Below are 11,767 nucleotides of genomic sequence, written 5' to 3'. Positions count from 1 at the left end.
AAGATCTGAGTATGTCGTTTTTGACCTTATCTGGAACCTCCCATCTGAAAATTTGAAAATTCTTAAAAAATCCGTGCAAAATCTTGATGACCCCAATCTCTTGTTTTGTACGTTTTTTCCACGTTTCTTGACATCCAATGTATCCCTGCAAAGTTTGGTGAAGATCTGAGTATGTCGTTTTTGACCTTATCTGGAACCTCCCATCTGAAAATTTGAAAATTCTTAAAAAATCCGTGCAAAATCTTGATGACCCCAATCTCTTGTTTTGTACGTTTTTTCCACGTGTCTTGACATCCAATGTATCCATGGTAAAGTTTGGTGAAGATCTGAGTATGTCGTTTTTGACCTTATCTGGAACCTCACATCTGAAAATTTGAAAATTCTTAAAAAATTCGTCGAAAATCTTGATGTCTCCAATCTCTTGTTTTGTACGTTTTTTCCACGTGTCTTGACATGCAAAGTATCCCTGCAACGTTTGGTGAAGATCTGAGTATGTAGTTTTTGACCTTATCTGGAACCTCCTATCTGAAAATTTGAAAATTCTTAAAAAATTCGTCCAAAATCTTGATGTCTCCAATCTCTTGTTTTGTACGTTCTTTCCACGTGTCTTGACATCCAATGTATCCCTGCAATGTTTGGTGAAGATCTGAGTATGTAGTTTTTGACCTTATATGGAACCTCCTATCTGAAAATTTGAAAATTCTTAAAAGAATTTAACAAAATCTTGATGTCCCCAATCCTATGTTTTGTATGTTTTTTCCACGTGTCTTGACATACAATGTATCCCTGCAATGTTTGGTGGAGATCTGAGTATGTAGTTTTAGACCTTATCTGGAACCTCCTATCTGAAAATTTGAAAATTCTTCAAAAATTCGTCCAAAATCTTGATGTCTCCAATCTCTTGTTTTGTACGTTTTTTCCACGTGTCTCGACCTCCAATGGATCCCTGCAAAGTTTGGTGAAGATCTGAGTATGTCGTTTTTGACCTTATCTGGAACATCCTTTCTGAAAATTTGAAAATTCTTAAAAAATTCGTCGAAAATCTTGATGTCTCCAATCTCTTGTTTTGTACGTTTTTTCCACGTGTCTTGACATCCAATGTATCCCTGCAAAGTTTGGTGAAGATCTGAGTATGTAGTTTTTGACCTTATATGGAACCTCCTATCTGAAAATTTGAAAATTCTTAAAAAATTCGTCCAAAATCTTGATGTCTCCAATCTCTTGTTTTGTACGTTTTTTCCACGTGTCTCGACCTCCAATGGATCCCTGCAAAGTTTGGTGAAGATCTGAGTATGTCGTTTTTGACCTTATCTGGAACCTCCCATCTGAAAATTTGAAAATTCTTAAAAAATTCGTCGAAAATCTTGATGTCTCCGATCTCTTGTTTTGTACGTTTTTTCTACGTGTCTTGACATGCAAAGTATTCCTGCAAAGTTTGGTGAAGATCTGAGTATGTAGTTTTTGACCTCATCTGGAACCTCCTATCTGAAAATTTGAAAATTCTTAAAAAATTCGTCCAAAATCTTGATGTCTCCAATCTCTTGTTTTGTACGTTTTTTCCACGTGTCTTGACATCCAATGTATCCCTGCAATGTTTGGTGAAGATCTGAGTATGTAGTTTTTGACCTTATCTGGAACCTCCCATCTGAAAATTTGAAAATTCCTAAAAAATCCGTCCAAAATCTTGATGACCCCAATCTCTTGTTTTGTACTTTTTTTCCACGTGTCTCGACCTCCAATGTATCCCTGCAAAGTTTGGTGAAGATCTGAGTATGTAGTTTTTGACCTTATATGGAACCTCCTATCTGAAAATTTGAAAATTCTTAAAAAATTCGTCCAAAATCTTGATGTCACCAATCCTATGTTTTGTATGTTTTTTCCACGTGTCTTGACATCCAATGTATCCATGCAAAGTTTGGTGAAGATCTGAGTATGTCGTTTTTGACCTTATCTGGAACCTCCCATCTGAAAATTTGAAAAATTCTTAAAAAATTCGTCGAAAATCTTGATGTCTCCGATCTCTTGTTTTGTACGTTTTTTCCACGTGTCTTGACATGCAAAGTATTCCTGCAAAGTTTGGTGAAGATCTGAGTATGTAGTTTTTGACCTCATCTGGAACCTCCTATCTGAAAATTTGAAAATTCTTAAAAAATTCGTCCAAAATTTTGATGTCTCCAATCTCTTGTTTTGTACGTTTTTTCCACGTGTCTTGACATCCAATGTATCCCTGCAATGTTTGGTGAAGATTTGAGTATGTAGTTTTTGACCTTATCTGGAACCTCCCATCTGAAAATTTGAAAATTCCTAAAAAATCCGTCCAAAATCTTGATGACCCCAATCTCTTGTTTTGTACGTTTTTTCCACGTGTCTTGACATCCAATGTATCCCTGCAAAGTTTGGTGAAGATCTGAGTATGTCGTTTTTGACCTTATCTGGAACATCCTTTCTGAAAATTTGAAAATTGTTAAAAAATTCGTCCAAAATCTTGATGTCTCCAATCTCTTTTTTGTACGTTTTTTCCACGTGTCTTGACATCCAATGTATCCCTGCAAAGTTTGGTGAAGATCTGAGTATGTAGTTTTTGACCTTATCTGGAACCTCCCATCTGAAAATTTGAAAATTCTTAAAAAATTCGACCAAAATCTTGATGTCTCCAATCTTTTGTTTTGTACGTTTTTTCCACGTGTCTTGTCACATAATGTATCCATGCAAAGTTTGGTGAAGATCTGAGTATGTAGTTTTTGACCTTATATGGAACCTCCTATCTGAAAATTTGAAAATTCTTAAAAAATTCGTCCAAAATCTTGATGTCTCCAATCTCTTGTTTTGTACGTTTTTTCCACGTGTCTTGACATCCAATGTATCCCTGCAAAGTTTGGTGAAGATCTGAGTATGTAGTTTTTGACCTTATCTGGAACCTCCCATCTGAAAATTTGAAAATTCCTAAAAAATCCGTGCAAAATCTTGATGACCCCAATCTCTTGTTTTGTACGTTTTTTCCACGTGTCTTGACATCCAATGTATTCCTGCAATGTTTGGTGAAGATCTGAGTATGTAGTTTTTGACCTTATATGGAACCTCCTATCTGAAAATTTGAAAATTCTTAAAAAATTCGTCGAAAATCTTGATGTCTCCAATCTCTTGTTTTGTACGTTTTTTCCACGTGTCCTGACATGCAAAGTATCCCTGCAACGTTTGGTGAAGATCTGAGTATGTAGTTTTTGACCTTATCTGGAACCTCCTATCTGAAAATTTGAAAATTCTTCAAAAATTCGTCGAAAATCTTGATGTCTCCAATCTCTTGTTTTGTACGTTTTTTCCACGTGTCTTGACATCCAATGTATTCCTGCAATGTTTGGTGAAGATCTGAGTATGTAGTTTTTGACCTTATATGGAACCTCCTTTCTGAAAATTTGAGAATTCTTAAAAAATTCGTCGAAAATCTTGATGTCTCCAATCTCTTGTTTTGTACGTTTTTTCCACGTGTCTTGACATGCAAAGTATCCCTGCAACGTTTGGTGAAGATCTGAGTATGTAGTTTTTGACCTTATCTGGAACCTCCTATCTGAAAATTTGAAAATTCTTAAGAAATTCGTCCAAAATCTTGAAGACCCCAATCTCTTGTTTTGTACGTTTTTTCCACGTGTCTTGACATCCAATGTATCCCTGCAAAGTTTGGTGAAGATCTGAGTATGTAGTTTTTGACCTTATATGGAACCTCCTTTCTGAAAATTTGAGAATTCTTAAAAAATTCGTCCAAAATCTTGATGTCTCCAATCTCTTATTTTGTACGTTTTTTCCACGTGTCTTGACATCCAATGTATCCATGCAAAGTTTGGTGAAGATCTGAGTATGTCGTTTTTGACCTTATCTGGAACCTCCCATCCGAAAATTTGAAAATTCTTAAAAAATTCGTCGAAAATCTTGATGTCTCCAATCTCTTGTTTTGTACGTTTTTTCCACGTGTCTTGACATGCAAAGTATCCCTGCAACGTTTGGTGAAGATCTGAGTATGTAGTTTTTGACCTTATCTGGAACCTCCTATCTGAAAATTTGAAAATTCTTCAAAAATTCGTCGAAAATCTTGATGTCTCCAATCTCTTGCTTTGTACGTTTTTTCCACGTGTCTTGACATCCAATGTATCCCTGCAATGTTTGGTGGAGATCTGAGTATGTAGTTTTTGACCTTATCTGGAACCTCCTATCTGAAAATTTGAAAATTCTTCAAAAATTCGTCCAAAATCTTGATGTCTCCAATCTCTTGTTTTGTACGTTTTTTCCACGTGTCTCGACCTCCAATGTATCCCTGCAAAGTTAGTGAAGATCTGAGTATGTCGTTTTTGACCTTATCTGGAACATCCTTTCTGAAAATTTGAAAATTCTTAAAAAATTCGTCGAAAATCTTGATGTCTCCAATCTCTTGTTTTGTACGTTTTTTCCACGTTTCTTGACATCCAATGTATCCCTGCAAAGTTTGGTGAAGATCTGAGTATGTAGTTTTTGACCTTATATGGAACCTCCTTTCTGAAAATTTGAAAATTCTCAAAAAATTCGTCCATAATCTTGATGTCTCCAATCTCTTGTTTTGTACGTTTTTTCCACGTGTCTTGACATCCAATGTATCCCTGCAAAGTTTGGTGAAGATCTGAGTATGTAGTTTTTGACCTTATATGGAACCTCCTTTCTGAAAATTTGAAAATTCTTAAAAAATTCGTCCAAAATCTTGATGTCACCAATCTCTTGTTTTGTACGTTTTTTCCACGTGTCTTGACATCCAATGTATCCATGCAAAGTTTGGTGAAGATCTGAGTATGTCGTTTTTGACCTTATCTGGAACCTCCCATCTGAAAATTTGAAAATTCTTAAAAAATCCGTGCAAAATCTTGATGACCCCAATCTCTTGTTTTGTAGTAGTTAAGGGGGGGCCATAGCGCGATAATCAATAATTATCGATTACCTTAATCGATTTCCAATAATCGATAAGTGATCAATACATTTTTTTGGGTGGGGATCGATTTTTTTTAAATTAGGTGTGGGTGGGGGTGTTTCCAAATAAGGAGTTGTATGTAAGGGTATGTGGGTGTTGTTAACCTAAGATAGTGATTGATTGATTGACAGGTGTCATATTTATTTATATTTTTTCCAAATAAGGAGTTGTATGTTAGGGTATGTGGGTGTCCTAATAATATAGTGATTGATGGGGGTGGGGGTAAATGATATGTTTGTAGATTGTTGTATTGTTAAACCTTATTATAGTTGTTGATATAATTGATAATAATATAGATTGATTGATCGATTGTTTGTATAGGTGATTGGTGACGTCATCGTTTGTACTGGGTGGGTGCATGATGTCTCTGCTTGTGTTGTCGTTGCTGATCTGTGCTTGGTGTGTGCGTGTTTGTGGTTTATATAGTAGCGGTGTGTTTGTGGGGGGTGAATGCGTGCGCATGCTCTGTGGGGGAGTGCAGGTGGTGTCGGCAGCTGTGTGGATAGAATATTTTTAGGCTCTGCGTGGGAGCGTCGACATCTGTGAGTATTGAATTTTTTGCTCTGCGTGATATGTGGACGTGATGAAATTGATCTCTCTGTGGGGGGTTCGTTGACATCTGGCGGATGCTCGGTTCGAATGTGTCTCTGTGGGGGGTAGCTTTTGGCATGTGGCCAGTTCAAATATACCTCTCTGTGGCGAGGGTTGGCATCTGACCAGATCGAATTTTGTTGCTCTGTGGGGGAGCGCAGCTGTGTTGTCTGCTGCGAGGTTCGAATGATTCTCTGTGGGAGAGTCCGGCAATGGTGTCTGGTAGTTTCAGTAACCGTTGCGATGTTGTCGGGCGAAGAAGCAGAATTGATAACTTCAGCGTTGAATGGTTGCGGTTGTTTTCCGGGGTATATCGATTTGTATTGTATGGCTGTGATATTGCAAGAGTACACACCAAGGAAGCCCGTGTTTTGTGCTGGTTGTTGGGAAATGCCGCCTAACCAGGAGGGTCATGTATGTTTGACGGAGCATTTTCGTTATTGTGATTCGGAGCAAAGTCGCGACGATAATTGTGAGAACTGTATACGAAGGAAGGTGAAAAACGCGTGCGACTATTTCCGCGATCCGTCGAACGCTGAGCATGTATTTGCATATTACGAGCCAAAGCATGTGGAGGTATGTGGAGGTTGCGACAAAACAGTAATGGAATTGTACGGTGGTCTTCAGAGAATGATCGAGGACAGTGTTTTGATGGAGGATCTTGTACGTTGGTTGGAACGTAATGAGAAGCTCAACGGTCCGGAGTTGTTTTGGGCTTTACGGGGAGAGTAAGGTGAGGAGAAGCAGATGTGCGAAGCAGCTGCATATTGTGTTTTTTTTGTTTGTTTTTTGTATGTTTAAGTGGTTTGGTTTGGTTTTTTGATCATTTGTCGCGAGGAGATGAATGCGAGAAGTCGTGCGGGGTCGATGGGTAGTGGTTTTGACGGTCGAGTGGGTGTTTTCTGTCGTTTCCTTCGAGAGGGTGTTGTTCGTACGGACGAGACAGGTATATTGAATAGCGAGAGGTCGCGATTGTCTACATTTAAGAGGTGGGGTGTTAGGTTTATGAATCCGAAATCTCTAGCAAAGACGGGTTTTTACTTTAATAGGTTACCGGACGTAGTAAAGTGTGTGTTTTGTGGTGTTGAGATAGGAAATTGGGAGTTTGGGGATAGTGCAGAGAAAGAGCACAGGCGTTGGAGTCCGTACTGTCCGTTCCTGAGGGGTATGTTTGTGGGGAATATTGAAGCGAAGTAGGCACGGAAAATGGAGTTTGACGATAACGTCTGTGTGATGTCGCCGTGTACGTGTTTACCCGACAGTTTGGATATGTACTGTGTTTTCCGCAGTATGACCAGTTATACTCCCGAGTACGCTGTGTTTTGTATTGGTTGTTTCGAGGGTTACCCAGACGGCGAGGCTCATCCGTGTGTTAGGGAGCATAATAGTGTCTGCGGCGTACGTGGTGTAGATGGTGACTGTAATGTTTGCGTGCGGAAAAAGATACGAAGGTGGGTTAGCTACGCCCGACAGCCGGAAAATATGTATCATATGTTTGCACACTTTACTCGCGACCACCGTAGATTAGTCGAGGGTTCCGGCGGAGACGACGACGACGGCGATACGACGGGAGTGGAGTTTATGTTTTACGAGACTTTGCTTCGATTGGTTGAGTTGCCATCGCTGATGAGGGAGCTGGTGACGTGCATCGCGCAGAACGAGTGGCTGCATGGACAAGGTAAGTGGAGCAGTTGATGTACAATGTTTGGCATCTGGCCATCTGCGAGGATCGAATTTTTTGCTCTGTGGGGTAGCGCATCTGGCCAGCTGCGCGGATCCAATTTTTTTTGCTCTGTGGGGGAGCGCAGGTGGCCGGATGCGCGGATCGAATGACTTTCTCTGCAGCTGTAGATGCGCATGCGCGCGGGATCCCTGGAGTTTGAATAGAATATATAAGGGACAGTCGATCGGTGTGAGCATCTTTTGCGATAGGGAGGACCACAGGTCAACCAGTACACTATGGTGTTGTTGAAATCCGGTGAGATATACGTGAGCGCCTGCGATATTCTGTTGGACCAATATGAAAGGGGAGAAGGTGGAGGATCGGAGAGGAAGAGGATGATTCTACAGGAGATTATCCGAATGATGGGTCGTGGCGAACCATGCCGGCGTCTTGATTTGCTGGAACGTTTGATGTCCGAAGTGCGTAGTTTGGACGGAAACCAGGAGGGAGCGGGAACGTCGTCCAGTAGGAGGGATGACGACACCGGCGGCGACCGCGATTTTCTGGTAGAAGAGGACGACGACGAAGAAGAAGAAGAAAAAGAAGAAGAAGGACGGGAAATTGCACCCCATACGAAGTATGTGGACATCAAAGAAATGGATGTTCGTCGAGTGAAAAAGTATAACGCTACGTGCACTACGACGACCTTTACCTTCAGGTCGCCGGACGAGAGCGGAGATGCCATGAGTTGGGTGCACGAGGGTTTGGACGCTGTGCTGAACCACATCGTGGATCGACACAAACCATCGGACAAAGTGGGCGTGGTGCTGGAGAACAAGTCTGACGAGTCGGTTCGACCGATTGGTTTGTCGTTACGGAGAATCGATCAACTGGGTGCTGATATGTTATGGAATGTGGTCGCCAGGGTGTTGCAATCGAACGCCACGTTCTTGTCGACGGATCTTCTACAGCTGCGTGTGTCCGTGATTGGCATGCCTGTCGGTTACGGACGTCGGAAACTGAACTCTCGCGAGCTTGTACCGCACGAGAGATACGCAAAAGTGAAGAGAAGTGTGGTGACTGTGAAGAGCGAGACCAGAGGTGAGAAGATATGTCTGGCCAAAGCCCTGGTGATCGGTCGGATGTATGCGGACAAAGAGTCAGATCCTGAGTATTTCGGGAAATACCACAAAGCATTTGTACGTGGTCGCAGAGTGTTGACGTCGGCGGCGATGGAGTTGTGTAGAAAGGCCGGGGTATCGCTGGAGTCGACGGGGGGAGGTCTCGCCGAATTGGCTGCGTTCCAGCGTTATTTCGGAAGTAAGTACAAAATCTTTGTGTTCAGCGATCTGGAGAAGCCGGAGGTGTTGTTCGCCCAGGAGATACCCCAGGCGAAGAAGTCGATATACCTGTTGCTGAATCAGAGAGACAATCACTATGACGTCATTGTGAATCCAGTGGCTGCGTTCTCGATTCCTTATTTCTGCGAACGGTGTTACGCTTTTTCCCGAAACTTGCGGCACGTGTGCAAAAATATGTGTCATCTGTGTCACACGTCGCCCGTGTGCGAGAAGGAAGTTGTGGTGCATTGCGAACGATGCAACAGGAATTTCAACAGCGATGTGTGCTACAACAACCACCTAAGCACTCGCTACGGCGGGGGCACGGTGTGCACGCAGATACGAAGCTGCACGGGATGTTACCAGTTGTTGGATGCCACCCATCCGGAGAGTGCAAAGCATCGTTGCGGCTACAGGTATTGCAAGACGTGCAAATCACAAAGCGAGATGAACCATCTGTGCTACATGCAGAGGGACAATGGAGGTGGTGAGGAGATCAGCTGCAAGAGATGCCTGTTTATGTTTTATGATTTCGAAGCCACGCAATGCACACCCTATGTCGGTCGACCTTCGACATATGTACACGAACCATGCTTGTGTGTGGTGCAGCAAGTGTGCAGTGTATGCATCGAGGACACAGATATGATGAAAGATTGCTTACAGTGCGGTATTCGCCAGCACTGCTTCGAGGGAGAGGATCCTGTGCGACAGTTTATGGACTACGTCTTCGTGGAGCGACCCTACTTCAAGAGGATTGTGTTGGTGGCCCACAATTTCCGAGCCTACGACGGTATGTTTGTGTTGTCCGATTTGCTGAAGAGGGATGTGGAAGCTCCCGAGGTGATCATGGACGGTACGAAAATCCTGTTTATGAGCGTGGGGAAGAAGTTGCGATTCCTGGATTCTTTGAACTACTTACAGATGCCCCTGTCGAGTTTCTCAAAGACATTCGATTTGGAGGAGACAAAGGGATTCTACCCGCATCTGTTCAACACCAAAGGAAATCGCGACTACAAGGGTCCCTTCCCCAACGACCGGTTCTTCGATCCGGACCACATGTCGCCTCAACACCGCCAGAAATTCTACGAGTGGTACAACAGAGCATCGAAGGAATGTGTGTTGTACGATAACGCCCACGAGTGTCGCAAGTATTGCATTCAGGACGTCACAGTACTTCGAAGAGGAGTGCTCAAATTGCGTCGGTATTTCCTGGACATCGCCAATGTGGACATTCTACAGGACTGTTTCACCATAGCGTCGGCATGCTCCCTGGCGTACCGAAGACATTTCCTCTCGGACAACACCATAGGCGTCATTCCACGTGACGGCTACCGTAATGTGAGTAATCAGAGTAAGATTGCGCTGAAGTGGTTGCTACATCTGGAGAAGTCGGAGAAAGTAGAGTTGGAATATGCCGGTAAAGAAAGGGAGCATGTGGCAGTGAATGGCATCGCCGTGGATGGGTACGACAAAACCACAAGGACCATCTACCAATTCCACGGGTGCTATTTTCACGGATGTCCATCCTGCTATAAGGAGCGATCGAGACCCGTGTCGAAGAATATCCAATCCGACCCGACGGATACGATGGGTGCTCGATACGAGCGAACGCAGAGGGTGACATCGAATTTTCGCCTATTGGGTTATACTGTGGTGGAAATGTGGGAGTGCACGTTCCGCGGGATCCTGTGGGACCGACCCGACCTCAGCCACGAACTGGAAGAACACCCGTTTTTTCGGAGTTCTCCGCTGGTGGCGAGGGATGCGTTGTATGGAGGTAGGGTGGAGGTGTTTAAAATGCGAGGAGTGGTTGGCGTCGGCGAGGAGGAGGAGGAGAAAATACGCTACTACGACATCACATCGCTGTACCCGACCGTGAATAAGTTCGCCAAGGCACCCGTGGGACACCCAGAGGTTCTGTTTGGTGCATCAGCACCGACACCAAAGGAGGTATTGGAAATGGACGGCATAGCCAAACTCCGAGTGCTTCCGCCGCGAGACCTATACATTCCCGTGCTGCCTATGAAGACGGGAGGGAAACTGTTGTTTCCGTTGTGTTGGAGTTGCGCAACGGGGCTCCGACAAGAAGGAGAGTGCGACCACACGGATGCGGAGAGAGCAATCACGGGAACGTGGGTGCTGGATGAAGTTCGCCTCGCCGTCGAGAAGGGCTACAAGATTCAGGATGTGTACGAAGTGTGGAGGTACGAGGTGAGCGTCTACGACCCGACGACAGGTGAGGGGGGTTTGTTCGCTCAGTACGTGAACACGTTTCTACAAATCAAACAGGAGAGTAGTGGTTGGCCAGCGTGGTGCACGGACGATGAGAAGAAGGAGGAGTATATTGGTACCTACAAAGAGCACGAAGGGATCGAATTACGTAAGGAGCGTATCGACAAGAATCCAGGACTGCGTGCTGTTGCAAAGTTGTGCCTGAACTCGCTTTGGGGTAAATTTGCGCAGAACAGTAACAAACCACAGACGTCGATCATACGAGAACCCCGGGATCTCTTTGAAAAGTTGACGGAACCAGGTGTCAACGTGAAGCAGGTGTTGTTTGTCAACGATGACACGGTGATTGTTAGTTGGGACTACCTGAACGAGTGTGCACCTCAAAACAGCAAAGTAAACGTCGCAATAGGTGCGTACACGACAACCTTCGCCAGGATCCGTCTGTACAAACTGTTGGACGCTGTGGGGGAGGATATATTGTACTGCGACACGGACAGCGTGATATTTCGCGAGACCAGACGATCACGCGGGAAACTACGGTTGGGCGACCACCTGGGAGATTTGACGGACGAAATGTCGGAATTCGGCGATGGTGCCTACATTAGGGAGTTTGTGTCCGGCGGTCCGAAGAATTACGCTCTGAAGGTGTGGTCCCCAACAAAGGGAAAGGAGTTCCACGTGGTAAAAATGAAGGGTATCACGTTGGACCACGCCGCGAGTTCGAAATTGAACTTTGATGTGGTGAAAGATTTTGTGCTGCACATGAACGAGAAAAAGAAGATGGTCATCCAATACCCCAGACGGATTGCGAGAAAACGACGTTTCGTGCTAGTGACAGAACCTCAGGAAAAAACATATCAGGTGGTGAATACAAAACGACGGATAAGAGATTCCACGTTGGACACCCTACCATACGGCTACCGTAGCGTCCAGGAGGATGAGGAGGAGGAATAG

General features: G+C 43.8%; 1 protein-coding gene across 1 annotated transcript; it reads left to right on the top strand.

Annotated features, from left to right (window-relative positions):
* Positions 1-7,537: 7,537 nt before the first annotated feature.
* On the top strand, positions 7,538-11,767 carry LOC145982275 (uncharacterized). Its single transcript, XM_083115847.1, has one exon. It carries the CDS (start codon positions 7,538-7,540, stop codon positions 11,765-11,767), a length of 4,230 nt encoding a protein of 1,409 aa, XP_082971973.1.

Source organism: Lepisma saccharinum, unplaced genomic scaffold (genome assembly GCF_977018435.1).
Source record: "Lepisma saccharinum unplaced genomic scaffold, izLepSacc3.1 HAP1_SCAFFOLD_43, whole genome shotgun sequence".
NCBI lineage: Eukaryota > Metazoa > Arthropoda > Insecta > Zygentoma > Lepismatidae > Lepisma > Lepisma saccharinum.
The sequence above is the reverse complement of the archived record's forward strand: the minus strand, read 5'-3'. Positions and strand labels throughout refer to the sequence as shown.